A 15,504-nucleotide genomic window follows, 5' to 3' on the forward strand; every position below is an offset into this window, starting at 1 on the left:
GACCTTCTTTCACCAGGTTGCGTCATTTATTTTATCCAGTATCAGCAGCTCAGACTTTCTCAAAGCTTTATGGAGCCGTCTAGTTATCAGCTCGGACATCAAAAGGCAGGGAGGAGCCATTTTGGCTCTGAATGCTGCTGCTTTTAGGTTCCTGTTGAACCGGCAGCCAGAAATGCAGCAGCTAGTGGAAGCAAAGGGTTTAGTTACATGTGGTGTTCCTCAAGGCTGTGATCTCGGGACACTTCTATTCAATTTATCTTGATGTTGAAATCATGGAACATCTCTTGTGTACATGTGTTCCTCAAGGCCGTGTTCTTGGGACACTTTTACTGAATTTATCTATATAATATGAATAGTACTATATAAAAACAAAACGGAATAGAAATATCCTATATTGTGGTAAAATTCATGCATAACAGCATCAGCTCCGAATGTAGGTCCAGAAAACAAAATAAAAAAGTGTTAACATATAGAAAAACAATAGTAATTAACAAAAATATTGCATACAAGATAAAGTAAATTATATAATTTTTTTCTGGACTATTAATTAAAATTTAAAAACTAAAAGACTTGTAATATCAGGAAACAGCTGTTAGTAACAGAAGAATAACTGTAATCTTGGTGTTTAATACTATTTATACTGTAACCTTGTACAATGATTTTATATAGAATATATGTAACCTATTCATATATTCTTTCATAAAAGTGTAAAACAGCTGAAACACTGAGTTTTCTAAACCAAGACTGTTTAGATTTGCCTTTGTTTAATAATAAGTGGAACATTGACTGACATATTTGATGTGTGTTGATGATTTTAACAACGTCACTTTACAAAATGTTAAAATATCTGTTACAGGTTTCCACAGTTGTTGACTTTCTGATGTTTTTATGTGTTATGTTGATGGAAAGCAGCTTAAGCTAAATGAAGCATCTGTTGTTGATGAATGAATGAAAAAGACATTTACTATTTAAAAATGAAAAACAGGAAGGATCTCTTGTAATGCTCCTTTGTGCACCCAGGATGCAGCAGTTTGTTAGCTTAAATAAATCCGTTTTGGTTTTTTTTTTTTGCTTTGTTGTGATGTGAGTTGTGTTTTTGTGATTCCGGCGCCTCACTCACGTCCCGTCCCGCTTTCTGTTTCTGCGTCTCCGCAGGCAAGCGGCCTCACCAGTGCCAGATCTGCAAGAAAGCCTTCAAACACAAACACCATCTCATCGAGCACTCGCGGCTGCACTCCGGAGAGAAGCCGTACCAGTGCGACAAATGCGGGAAGCGCTTCTCCCACTCGGGCTCCTACTCGCAGCACATGAACCACCGCTACTCCTACTGCAAGCGGGAGGCCGAGGAGCGGGAGGCGGCGGAGCGGGAGGCCCGGGAGAAGGGCCACCTGGAGCCCACCGAGCTGCTGATGAGCAGGGCGTACTTGCAGGGCATGACTCCTCAGGGCTACCCGGCGGAGCTGGCGGAGCACGAGGCCATCCTGAGGCACGACGGCGTGAACGGAGGGATCAGGGCGGAGGGGCGGAAGGAGGTGGACGGAACGTATGCGAAGATAGGACGGAGGGACGAGTTCGAGGAGGAGGAAGAGGAAGAGAGCAAGAGCATGGACACGGACCCGGACACGTTGAGGGACGAGGAGGAGAACGGGGAGCACTCGATGGACGACAGCTCGCTGGACGGCAAAACGGAAACCAAATCGGATCACGAGGACGCCATGGAGGACGGCATGTAACGGACGGTTTTCAGGGAGCTTCCCATCTTACAGTTTTCAGTTTGTCTCTTTCGGTTCGGCATTCTCACCTGCTCGGTTTAAAACGCCGCCGCCGCGTTTTAAGCTGCACGTGCCTGAAGCTTCCGGGAAGCTCTCTTTGGGACGACGTCTGCCGAAGCGGGACGCGATGGACTCAGAAATCAGAGGCGGGTTTGTGAAATAAGCTGCATTATGCAAACCGAACAACGAATAAATGAATAAAAATGTACAGTACTAAGGCCTAAAACAACGTGTGGTGCTAACCTCCTGTGTTCCATAGTATTTATAGCACAACTAGTGACTTGTACAAATTGCACTCCGCTTCTATAATCATGAACAAAAATAATAAAAAGTATTGCCTATGTATATATTTATACAGTGTTGGAAAAGAGCAGTATTACCTGCCCTGCAGTCCTTCAGTATTACCACCTACCTGCGTTTCTCGGTGTCGTCTTTATTTCTCCAAACATCTCCAGCCGCACTGTTTTAGGCCTCTTGAATCGAATCAAATGAAGGAATTTAAACTGTGTTTTGTTTTTGTTTTTTAAAGAAGTTTTAAAGAGACTTTCGTTTTAAGGGAAAATTACAGTTTATGGACGGGATAAAAAGAAGAAAACGATGAAGGACGAAGCCTTTGTAAGGTGTTTTTTGATAAGAAAAAAGAAGCCTTATATGCAAACCTTTTAACCTGTGTGTTTTTCTGCAAGTGCCACCCTCGTATTGTGTAAAAGGACGGTTCGGTTTCTTATGTTTTGTTTTGTTCTTCTTCACCAGCTTCAGTATTATGATGAGATGGTTCACCGTTGTTCTCCGAAGCACCGTGTCAGTATTAAAGACGTATAGGCAGCCGTTTCCTTTAGTTTACATTATGTTGTGCAATGTTTTCTCAGCTCTTTTTCTTTTTAAACTCTCTCAGTATTACAACCAAACCGTTATTATTTTTTTTCTTTTATTTTGATTATTTATGTGGCCCATTTTATATTTCCTAATTTTATTTATTTCATACTGTTGTGTACAGTACTATAGTTCTTCAATATATAGATATATTTTAGTAAAAAGGAACATGTTGTCGATCATAGGGGCAAATTTTACGTAAAACAAAAGAGCATTTATTGTGTTTTGAAACATTGTGAAGTTTTAATCTTATTTTTTTTTCTTTTACTTTCCAGTTACTGGAAGAAAAAATCCAAAATTTGGGAACTTTTATACAATTGTGAAAACACTGTATTTTCGACTGAAAAAAAATTCCACTTTCTTCATCTTTGTTTTCTTTTTTTAAGCTGAAAAAACAATGAAGAGGGACTGTTAAATACTATGTATGATATGATGACTGAAGAAGAAATCTTTCCTGAAATGTCTTTGTAAAAGTATTATGGATTCTTAATTTGTAATTTTCTCTTGAAGATGACCCTGCTCGAATAAAAAGTAGCCAAATTACAGAGTACCGAACCCTTCAGCGCTTCGTTTTTCCTCCCATGCAGCATCTTCCTGCTCTCACATCCACATTATTCCAGAGCTGCAGTGGATAAAGCGTCTGCTGCTCATTATTATGCTAATTAGATACAGTTTCGGTGCTCATTTTCAGGCGGATCAAAGCGAATTGACCTCAGCGCTGCGGCTTACGTCTCATTTAGATAAAGCTAAACATAGATCCCACATTTTTCCACCTGTTTATGCTTTAAACAATAATAATCAACAAGTTTTTAATAATTTATATGCTTCCCTCTGTCAGTAGGACATTGTAGAGACGCAATGAACGTAAACGTCTTAATCCGCCACAGAAAATAGTGCCTCTTAAAATCTTCTGTTTCCAGAACACTTTACATTCCAGGTGTTTTTGGGGAAAATATAGGATTTATATCACAAAATTAGCTTTTAGTTTGTGATTCATAATTTGCCTTAAATAATAAAAAGGGAGTAGCTTAATTTTTTTTTTTTTTTTTACATTTTACTTATTTTCATATTTTAATAAGAACTATTACAACATTTCTACTTAGTGAAAATGTTACTTTTGGTGCCAAGAATCTTTTAATCTTTATTTTGGTGAAAATGATTTTTTTTTTTTATCCAAAAAAAAAGAAGCTCCAAATACTGACTTTTTTTTATCTCAACTTTTTTTATTCTAATTAATTTCAATATTAATTTTCAACCTCATTAATTTTGTTTTGTGAGGGATTTGATTTAGTCAAAAAAAGAAAAAGTTATATTTTCCTTGAAACAAGAAAAAAAAGTAACATTTAAAAAGAAGTGATGATGAATGTTTTACTTATTTTGATATTTTTAAAACTATTATGTTTAAATTTATTCAGAATGTTTGTTTTCTTAACTATTCTCTGTTATACTGGAACCAAGTTTTGGTACATTTATTACACCAATTCCAAGAAATTGTGAAAAAACTAAGAACAGAAAATCAATTTAAAAATATTTCTTTTAATAAATTGTTTAAAACACATTTTTAAATTCAAAAATACAATCTGTGTTGATCATCTTTTTTTTTTTTTTGTTTTTGTTTTTGGAAAGTCACAATTAATTGGTTTTTGTTCATGTAAACAGTTTTACTTTCTTGAGGAGGACTTTTACCATTTCTCAAAGGAATGCAGGTAAAAAAATGACCTAGCTAACTATCATATTGACAAAAAGGGTATTAATATAAACTGTTGGAGTAATAAATTAATTCAAAATAATTCAAAAATAATTCAAGTTTCATATTCGTTCGTATGGAAGAAAGAACGACTAGCTTCTCCCCTGAAACGTTGAATAGCAGATTTTTAGGTGGTAAATGCTAATATCTTAGTCCAAGTGTCGTGCCAACATGCAGAAACATGCAGAAAATCTTTTACTTTATGTTAATAAACAAGCTGAATTTAGTATTTAAAGAAAATTTGATATTATTTCATTTGTACACAAACCTAACTTATGTAAACAATAACATGCAGGGGGTCTAGATTTGTACATCCGATCATAATTAAGTCGGTGCCTCACCGCACGTCACTGGTATATACAGAGGTGAAAGTAGGGGTTATGGTCGGGTACTGGCTGAGTACCCTTAAAAGATTTAGCGGGGGCTCTCTTGGAGAGCCGCTCTCTCTGCTGTAAGAAATCAATGGGTTCACTGTGCAGCTATGACTGATTAGTTTTTCAAGAACAATCTAAAACATGACTTAATCAGTTAATAAATAGTTTTTTTTCCCCATTTCATATTGTTTCTGAACTGTTTGCTAGAGCAGTGGCGCAATAAGTAGATCCAATAGCGGAACAAGTCAGCGTCGGGCCGGGGGGCGGGGCCAATGACCGGGGCCAATGACCAGGGCCAATGACCGGGGCCAATGACCGGGGCCAATGACCGGGCCCCTCACGTGTATCACCTGCACCTCACCTGAGTCGATCTCGGCATTAGGAGACAAACTGAACGCCGCCAGGACGCTGAGACCAGCACGTCCTCCTCTGATTGGCTTAAAACGTTCATAACTTTATTAAATAACAAGAAAAAAAAATCAACAAAAAGTGTTCAAATTAATGACGAAACAACAATAATAATCTCAGTGATTATTGTTTCAACAAGGTGTTGCGCAATTCTGTGCGCTTCGGTTCCATTACCAAAAAAATAACTAGCAGAGCAGGAGTTTAAAATTAATCAACCACCACCTGTTAAGGGAGCTTATTAATGATCGCAAAATAAATATCAAGCCTGAAAACCTGATGTCATAACGGACTGAATGTTATGTTTTAAATGTAACCTGTGCTCAGCTTGTGGGGGTTGCCATGGCAACGGGTGTGCTTTAAATGACAAAGAGAGAGAAACAATCTTGGTGGTTTTGCTGTGTTACTGACTGCAGTGAAGTTAGTTGCATGTTGGATATTGGATTTTCCAATATCCGCAGAGTAATTGGCGTTTAGCTCAAGGTTGATCTGATTTATGAACGCTAATTTCGGCCAGCTGTTCTCTAGCTCCCTCCTCGGAGGTTCAGTTCACTGCATTCGGTAACACAACAAAACCACCAAGATGAAGTTTGTTTTGGTCTGTGGCCTGCAAAGATGGCACCGAGCGACTGCACCTAAACGCCCCACAACGTCTGACGCAGTGACGTTGGTTCTAAAGCTCTATTGGCCAATAGTAGACATAGAAGGCAGCTTCTCATTAACATAACGATGCAGCAGAAAAACAGAAAACGAAAAACAAGCAGAAAAACAGCAAGCAGAAAAGGGAGGAGCAAAATATCTATTTTTCTTGACAAAAACGCATGTTTAGGGGAAATAAGAAACAAAATATATACAAAATATATACATTATTTGACGGAAACTCAAGTGTTAGGAAAAAGAGAAACTAAATATATATTTATGCTATTATTTCCTATCAAAATATATATTTATTCATTCTTTTAATTATATATTTATTCTTTTACTTCTTATATCAAATATATATAATATTATATTTATATATTTGCTCTTTTTTATATATGTCGGATGTATATTTATTCTTTGTTTAAATATTTATTTTTTATTTCTTATTATATCGGTTTTGGTCCTCCATATGTGTCTAGTTGTAGATTCTATCTATCTATCTATCTATCTATCTATCTATCTATCTATCTATCTATCTATCTATCTATCTATCTATCTATCTATCTATCTATCTATCTATATATATATATATATATATATATATATATATATATATATATATATATATATATATATATATATATAGTAGAGAGACGATGTCTCTCTACTATAAAGAGACATAACCAAGTGGCGGGCATAGTGTACAGGAACATCTGTGCAGAATATGGACTGGAAGCCCCGAGATTGAAGTGGGGAACACCCCCAAAAGTGGTGGAGAATGACCGAGCTAAGATCCTGTGGGACTTCCACATCCAGACAGACAAGATGGTAATGGCGAACCAACCGGACATTGTGGTGGTGGATAAAGAACAGAGGAAAGCCGATGCGGTGGATGTAGCAATACCAAGTGATTACAACATCAGGAAAAAGAAGGATGAGAAACTGGAGAAATACCAGGGCCTCAGGGAGAAACTGGAAAAGACCTGGAAGGTGAAGACCACAGTGGTGCCTGTGGTCATCGGGGCCCTCGGGGCAGTCACCCCCAAACTGGAGCAGTGGCTCAAACAGATCCCAGGAACAACATCAGACATCTCAGTCCAGAAATGTGCAGTTCTAGGTACAGCCAAGATACTGCGCAGAACCCTCAAGCTCCCAGGCCTCTGGTAGAGGACCCGAGCTCAGAGGATGAAACAGACCACCCGCGGAGGGTGAGAAGGGAATTTTTTTTTTTGTAGACAGACGATGTCTCTCTACTATAAAGAGAGAGACATCGTCTCCCGCTGCTCCTCCGCCGTCTCCAGAGTCTTCCGCTGCTCCTCCGCCGTCTCCGCCGTCTCCCGCTGCTCCTCCGCCGTCTCCAGAGTCTTCCGCTGCTCCTCCGCCGTCTCCAGAGTCTTCCGCTGCTCCTCCGCCGTCTCCAGAGTCTCCCGCTGCTCCTCCGCCGTCTCCAGAGTCTTCCGCTGCTCCTCCGCCGTCTCCAGAGTCTTCCGCTGCTCCTCCGCCGTCTCCGCCGTCTCCCGCTGCTCCTCCGCCGTCTCCAGAGTCTTCCGCTGCTCCTCCGCCGTCTCCAGAGTCTTCCGCTGCTCCTCCGCCGTCTCCAGAGTCTTCCGTTGCTCCTCCGCCGTCTCCAGAGTCTCCCGCTGCTCCTCCGCCTCCCTGTGCTCTGTCTGAGGCTCTGCCTTTTGGGCCCAGTCTCCTGCTGGGGGACTTTGCCCCCTGCACCGGTGCCGCCCGCTGGACCCGCCTCCAGGGTCCACCTTTGCCTACTGGATCATTTCAGTGGAGATTTCAGACTGTGGCAGGAAGCCGGAGTACCCGGAGAGAAACCTGCAAACAGGAAACCTTTTTACCTTTTGTCCTCTGGTGTCTGATCATCTCTTCTCGTAAATGTAAATAAAACCGTTGTTGAGCATGTCTTCACTGCAGTCACTGTCTGCAGTGAAGACATGCTCGTTGTCTGCCTTCACGGTTCGTTCTCCCTTCATTAAGAAACAGTAAACTTCTGCTAGCTTTGGATCCCCACAGATGACAGAGGACAGGTGGTACGTCTCCGTTCCACATTCTGCAGGCACATCGATGGTCTGAGTGGCTTTTGTTTGGTATTTCCTGGTCAACCTGTGCAGAAAAAACACCAGGACCTTGTTATCGGTCAGGCAGTGTTTTTTCTGCCAGGGTGACCCGCAGCCTGAACAACGGCGTTTGCATGCCAAATCCAACCAGTATTCAAGCAGTACAGATATACTGGTTGAAAATAATACTGGTGGAAGGGCAATGAGGGCGCCGTCGTTCAGCCGCCTGAGGGAAGTGGCTCCACAGTTAGAGCAGGAGTCGTTGTCGTACAACTCTCTATCTGTGTCGCCGCCAAACGAATCCAGCCAGACCAGCACAGACTCCAGCAAACTTTTTGTGTCGAAATCCTTTCCCACGCCTGATGGCAGCTTCTTCTCCCTCAGCTCCATCAGAACTGGGGAAAGGTCTTCCTGACTAAAATGCTTGCCGGGCTGACGGACAGCTGAGAGGAGGAGACTCCCACAGCAGGGGATGGATGATGCCTCCAGAAAAACCCTTTCCTGAGCGAGACACCGCTTGGTGACGCTCAAGTTTAGGATGCTCTGGAAAGCAGCGTTCACCCAGCTGTTCTGGAGCTCATTGGAGAACTTGAAGAAGTTCTCCTCCGCTTGTCCTGGTCCTGCAGATGTCCTCCTTATATCTGGCAGATCTGAGCCAACGCTATCTACTGCATTAACGTTAGGGGAACAGGAAACCTCGACAGCAACAGAAATATTTACATTCAGAGATGGTTTGTTGGACAAATGAGCAACTCTGTTATCATTTGAATTACAACGTTCCCCGTCCGGGGAACGTTGTAGTTCAAAGGACCCTGTGAACGTGGCCTTCAGAGGACTACTATCCTGTAAGGATGGGACCAGCGAAACCAAAGCTTTGGCTGTCACTTCAGCCACAGCTTTGGCTGCGAGATCAGCCGCAGACAAATCTTCCCCAGCCGGGTTAGATTTTTCTGCGACTGTAGTCTCACCCTCACGCTGTACCATCGTCTCTGAACAAACCTCCCCAGCCGGGTCAGTTTGTCCAGAGACAGTACCATCGTCCTCTGTACTAGAGGACGAGATGGAGTCCGAGGTCCCAACATCCAGTGCCTTTTTAGAACAAACCTCCCCAGCCGGGTCGGTTCGTTCTTTGGAACTGGATGGAAATCCTCTCCAAAATAGATCGTCCTCTTCATTCTGATCGTTTTCTTCATTGCCATCCTTCCCTGGAAAGAAACGATCGCACACTTTCTTCATCCCGGTGGTCACAGCATATCCGATGCCCCAACCAACCGGGAATATCAGGGGAACAAGCGCCGTCGCAAAACTGAACATTGTTGCTTTACACAAATCTGAAATTCCAAGAAATATCTGGATCCTGACTGATGCTTAGAGATTCCAGTATTCAAGCATTAGAACTTCTTTGATCTATTGTGATGTACATAATGTCATCTATGACCTCATCAATGAGCTCACTGGACTTCTGGTGCAACGCCTTGCTTCTGTTCGTTGCTATGGAAACGATCAGATCAGCTCTGCATGACTCAAGCTGACATAAATATTTAAATAAAACATTATACTTTTTATTTATTTAACATGAAGAGATTAATAGATTTGTATATGATTTAATTTTTGCTTTTATGGTTTTCCATACCTGCTGTGGTATAAATGTTCTGAAGCCTTTTATCCACTATTATTTTTAATTACTATTAACTGATTAGGATTATTCATGTATTAATCATTGCACAGTGCTAGGAACAGTCTGTGACTTATTATATTTATTTTTATTAATTTTTGCAGACAATTTAATGCTGTGACTATTTTACCAAACATAAGAAACAAAAGCAGAAGAGCGATCCAGATCTGCACTTATACATAATTTTATTGAGGTCCAGAACCCAGAAGTTCTTGGTTTGCGTCATTCAGGAGTCTTGGGGATAAAAAGGCTTCATGATTGTATTTCAAAGGCAGATTTCAAGAACAACTCAGGCAAGAGTTTGGGTCAGGTGCTATTTCAAGATGTAGACGTGTGTAGGGATCTCCACGATGTCAGTAACACAGAGTAGCATGCCTTAGTAGGTGTATGTGTGTGTGTGTGCGCGCGTGTGTGTGCGCGCGCGTGTGTAGGTGTGTGTGTGTGCTAGTAAAAAGTAAAAAGTAAAATGCTTGCTACCTTTCTGTGCACAATAATGTGCATTATCATTTGTGATCATTTTTATTTATTTATTTATTTATTTATTTATTTATTTATTTATTTATTTATTTATTTATTTATTTATTGTCATAGTACCCCCAAGAATTTAAAACTACTTTCACCCTACTTTGAAGGTAAAATTAACATTAAGTCAAGGTGGAACCATCAAACATTCTCAGATACTTTAAAAGATTATTCTTCAATCTTTGTTGTTGGAATTAGTTAAAACTCTTGTGATGCCTTTAAATTTAATTAGAAAGGACTTTTGGGTTTGATCCGCCTTTTCCAGTAGCTGGCTCTAGAGACTTGGTGGCGGACCGGAAGTGACTTCATGGCGAACGGGAAGTGATTGCATTCCGTCAGCTGAAGCAAGAGAGCTAAATTAGCTTTAATACTACTTCTTGCTTGCTTGTGTGAGTATTTTCCAACGACATGAGTTGACTTTGAATGTCATAAGCTATGAAAAGGTTCGTTCGGTTCGTTCCACTTCCAAATCTTGGAATTAAATTAGCTGCTAATTTAATTTGCAGCTAATTCGCACAACGCTATCTCTTGTTTTTCGCAGTGGCCGTTCATACTTTTGTTTCTTATACTATAAAGTGTTCAAGGAGTAAGCTATTTGCTTTATAGTTTGTTGGTTATATCAAGCATAATTGGTGAGGACACTTTAGACGTTTAAATATTTAAATACACTAAATATAGCAATTTAGTTGTTACTTTGTTTACAGTATAACTGCTATGCACCAGGCAATAACATAACAATAATAAAAACAACAACTAACTTATGTTCTTTTTAGAAACTTTTTTTTGGATTCAGAAGCAAAACCAGACGAGTTTTTCCTGTTTGGTTGGGAAATATAAGATTTCCTTATACTTGATTTTACATCAACCTAAACAGAACATCTGTTGTTAAATTTGTGTGTAAATCCAACAAAACAGGAGATTTTATAGATTTTGTTTAGCTTTTATTGTTCATAATTGGTTCCAAACGGTCAGAGGTGATGATTCAGGTATCTGATTCTATAGAGGAGTGCCTTGTTTTGTGAATCTCCTCCTGAAACGCTCCTCTGCCGATGGCAGGTGGATTCCAGTTGAGAGGTCCTCTCCGGTGGAGGAGATGCCCGTCTCCATCAGCCACTCAAGCCGCGCTCTGCGGAGCGAAAGCAACTTCAAAAGGCAGAGATGAAAGCGCCAAAGGTTGCGCGATGCCAAAAGACCAGAACACGCTCTGCATATTCTGATTTTCCTATCGATCGGCCTATCGTTGGATCATTTGTGATAAAAGACGGGAAGGGGGTGTCTTAAATGATTAGCTGATGAATTTGATGATGTGCTGTGAACAATTAGAAATGCAAAGAAAAAGAAGAGAGAGTGAGAGCTCGTGTAGAGATGGGCAAAGAGGGAATCCTCTGGAGTACATCGCTATCATTAGGGGAGAAATTTCAACCTTCCTCTGCTTTTACATTTTACATCTGTTAGATTCCGACTCTCTGACTTCACAGGCAACTAATAGGGAGGTCAAAGGTGGGAGATGGATGTGATGAAACATTCCTGCAACCCCAGAGTGGTGGAGAGGCTGAATTAGGAAACGGAGAGAGGAAATTTACATTCATTAGGCCGCGCTTCGTAGAGGGAGACGTGGAAAAAAAAAAAAGGTGTGGAAGAAAGAGACTTTTTCATGCAAAACATTTCTGAAGGTTCCCAGATGGAGAAAGGTGGAGCGGTCCCTCTGGGTTTGGAGGGGGGAAGGTGCCGTCTCAAGTGGACGGTTAAAGGATCTCAGTGTCTTGGAGCGGAGATGGAAAGACGAATAATGACTTGAACTGCAGTGATGGTGGTGATGCTTCACTCTGGGAAAGTTTTCATTACTGTCAATACAAACATGGAGAAGGAAAGATGGAGAGATGGATGGTTTAATGGATGGTTAATCCATTAAATGGTTGGATGTGAGTTGAGTCCAGTCTTGTGTTTCTGTCTCAGACTGAGTCTTCAGAGGACATCTTGACGTCCTGCCGGTTGTCTCCTCTGCTCCATCAGCTGCTTGGCTCCGCCCTCTCTCCTCTCTGAGCCACTTGGCTCCGCCCCCTCTCCTCTCTCATTCTCCATCTAGCCCGGCCCTCTCTGATGCTGATTGGCCGTGATGTGCGGCGGCGCTGGGAGCTCGTAGAACATGTAAAAGGCAGGAAAAAACAACAAGCAGGCGTGTAGTAGTAATTCATACCAGAGTCATGCCGCCATATGCCCCGTCCAGATTGGTGGTGTGTTTTGGACAGCTGAGCTCTGATGATTCACTGCCGGGCCGCGCTTAGACCAAAGCTAAGTGTACGTTTTGCCTCAGGCTACTCTGCTGCCTCCACTGATTATCTAAGCAGTGAAACCGACCCGCTTTAAAAACACTCATCTGTCATTTTCTTACTCATCTTCTCCAGCTTTTGGTGTTTCACCTGCATCCCTTCGTCCTCGAAAGGAGAAAAATCCACATTTCTGCTCATTTATTGGGAAAATGAGAAGTGTTGCAGAATGGAAAAATGGAGGAAGTTCAGCTTCAGAATGAAAAAAGAAGGGAAAGAAAGAGTGATAGAGAATGACAGGACATGGTGTAGGCCAGCAGATGAAAATAGGTTTGAGGTTTTGTTGAAAAAAAGACACTGTTTTTTCCATCTTAAACTCAGGCTGGGCTCTGCTGGAGAACAGATTAGTGCCTGAAATAAACCAACGGCTTTGAATCAAATGAAGAAAGAACCAGGCGGCACAGTAAAGAAAGGAAACCAGGTGCCTTCAACCAATAAAGCTCAAATTCCCTCCAGAAGTTGTTGAGTTTTGGAGTAGCTTCTTTAGCTGGAAGCTCAAATAACACCTGACCTTTGACCCCAAGTCCCAGAGGAGTTGAAAAGGAGAAATGATGGATGCAGATCGGTACCAATCAGCAAATATAAACCACCTCTTCCATCAATCATAACAGGCAAAGATCAGATCCCCTACTCCAACATCTTTCTGCTACACAGAGTGGCAAAAACAAATGAGGTGGATTTGATTAGCTTCTCTAAAGTTAAAATAACATCTGAACTTTGACCCCAAATCCTAGAGTAGTTAAAAGGAGAAATCAGGGAAGCAGAGAGAGAAGGAGAAAGTTCAAACTATCTCTTCCAGCAATTATAACAAGCAACGTATTATATCCCCTACTCCAACATCTTTCTGCCAGAGTGGCAAAAGAAAGTTAAATGGATTTGATTCACATCTCAAAAGCTCAAATAACATCTGACCTTTGACTTAGAATAGCTGGAAAAGGAGAAATCTTGGATGTAGAACAGGACCAGCAAGAAAGTTCAACCCATCTCTTCCATCAGTCATAATGGGTGAGGATAATGTACCCTACTCCAACATCTCTCTGCAAGACAAATATTTAAACGGCAGTAGCAAAAGCAAATGAGGTGGATTAGCAGTTTTCACCAACTACTGCCTGGATTTTGATGTGATACAGAGTCATACAGCAGTTGTCTTCAGTCAGAAACGTCTTCAGCTTTGTTGCAAGACTGACTGCTACAGGAGAGCATCACCGTTCACTGAAGTTACATTTTATTTCCCTTTTACAGCCATGTGGGTCAATTAGTTGAATAAAGAAGAAAGAATCCATGATGGACAACAGATCTCAATGAAAGCTGATTAAAGCTAAGAGCTTTTAGGTGTTGGCATCAGGTTTGTGTAGGGTCTTTGTTTTCCCATCTGATGGGTGTGAACAAGGAGAAAGCAGAGGAGACTCTCACATTCGACCTCATTAAATTATTCACGTGTGCAGGCCGGTCCGTTGGCGGGGGGGCTGGTGAAGGACGAGGCTGGGCGAAGAGCGGAGGAGGCAGAGATCGCTCTTGTCTGACCTGGCACTGGCTGGGAGAAAGTTCAATGACACGCAAGGAGGAAGAAAGTGCAACTGACCAGCAGGGATTAGCCAATCAGAGCGTCAGAAGAGCAGCCAGCTGTTGGTTCTGGCTGGACTGGAAAGGGGCTCAGAGCAGGTGGTGCAGCCCGGTGCCAGCGGTGCTACGAGGGCAAGGAGAACACCATAAAATACACTTAATGTGGGTGTTTTACTGCTGCACTCAAGCATTGTTTCTCAATTTTTAGCGTATTTTATAGAGATTTGAGGTGCTTAATGGTGAAGAGGAACAAAAAGAGCCGGCGTCGTCAACCCTCAAGGTTCTGTAAAGGCCTCAGAGGATTGTTGAGAACATTGGACAACATATAGAGGTCAAGGAGCGATGCAGATGGATCAGGGAGGAAGTTGTAGCTGCAGCGATCCCAGTGGTGGGCACCGCTAGCTAAAATGTTAACCTTGCTAACCCTTAAGCACTAATCATAAACATTAGTTCTGCTAAAAGTAACACTCTAGACTAACGTGGTATGTAGAAGCTAAGGTTAAATCGCTACACCAACACAATAATTAGCAGAAGTTAATGCTAAAGTGCTATGTCAACATATTATTTATCAGAAGATGATGCTAAAGTGCTACACCAACATGGTATTTAGCAGAAGCTAATGCTAAAGAACAATACCAACAAGGTATTTAGTGGGAGCTAATGCTAACGTGCTATACCAACAAGGTATTGAGCAGAAGCTAATGCTAAAGTGCTACACCAAGAGCTTGAAACTTTAATCTGCAAAGATTTTTCTCATAGCACTGAAAACCATTAATTATTTTCCTCCTTCCTCTCAGTTTTGTGCCACTTCTCTCACATGAAGTCCTAATTAAAACCTTACAGTTTGTGTTTGTAGCGTTTTTGCTGTGCGCCTTGCCAGGGAACATCTCTAAAGAAAGTACCTGCTGCTTCTCCAACATGGCTCAGGCCTCTTTCACAGATTGTTTCCTACATTTTTCCTGTAAGCAGGATTTCTGGAGGCGAGACGGTGTGAGAAACGTCTCTGTCTCCTCCCGGGAATACGGCAGCTGCACAGCACCACAAAGACAACAATGCGCTCCCTGTCGAAGGGGGAACGAAGGCGGGGGCTTGCTACACCTTGGTGGTGTTGGACAGCTCAGTAAGCACCCCCGCGTGGATTTTTATTAATTTACATTTATGGTTTTATGAGCTTGCTGTCACTGAAACACCCCGTTTGGCAACAGCTAACCGGACTCCTGCTGAGATCTGGGACTCTGCTGCTGGAAATATCCTCCCAAAGGGAAATTTAGCTGTTCACTGAGAAAAGTGACAAACAGGAAGCTAGAAAAAAGGTCAAAGAGAGGCGGGTTTTCCTTTAAAACTTGATGCTTTCCTAGAAAAAGGAAGAAGAAGAAGCCACCTGCTAGCCTCTTTGTCAACACTAATCATCTCAAAAAAGGTTTCTTATTCATGTTGTGAACTTGAAGGCACCTCCATGTAGTTCAGTCCAGGGGAAACGAGTAAAAGGAACAGACTGAACATACCACTCCATACCAGTAGGTGGCGGTAATGGT

The 15,504-nt window shown here is 41.7% G+C and overlaps 1 protein-coding gene across 7 annotated transcripts in view; it reads left to right on the forward strand.

The window, feature by feature from the left end:
* zeb2b (zinc finger E-box binding homeobox 2b) overlaps window positions 1-3,195 on the forward strand; it is an 80,956-nt gene extending 77,761 nt beyond the window's left edge. For all 7 annotated transcript variants that reach the window (XM_081597746.1, XM_081597773.1, XM_081597756.1 and 4 more), the window contains exon 9: window positions 1,156-3,195. In XM_081597746.1, the coding sequence (XP_081453872.1) occupies window positions 1,156-1,733 (578 nt within the window). In that variant the 3' untranslated portion in view covers window positions 1,734-3,195. The remainder of the gene's footprint in view (window positions 1-1,155) is intronic.
* The last annotated feature ends 12,309 nt before the right edge of the window (window positions 3,196-15,504 follow it).

This window comes from Poecilia reticulata, chromosome 2 (assembly GCF_904066995.2).
Source record: "Poecilia reticulata chromosome 2, P_reticulata-male-v2, whole genome shotgun sequence".
In the NCBI taxonomy this organism is placed as follows: Eukaryota; Metazoa; Chordata; class Actinopteri; order Cyprinodontiformes; family Poeciliidae; genus Poecilia; species Poecilia reticulata.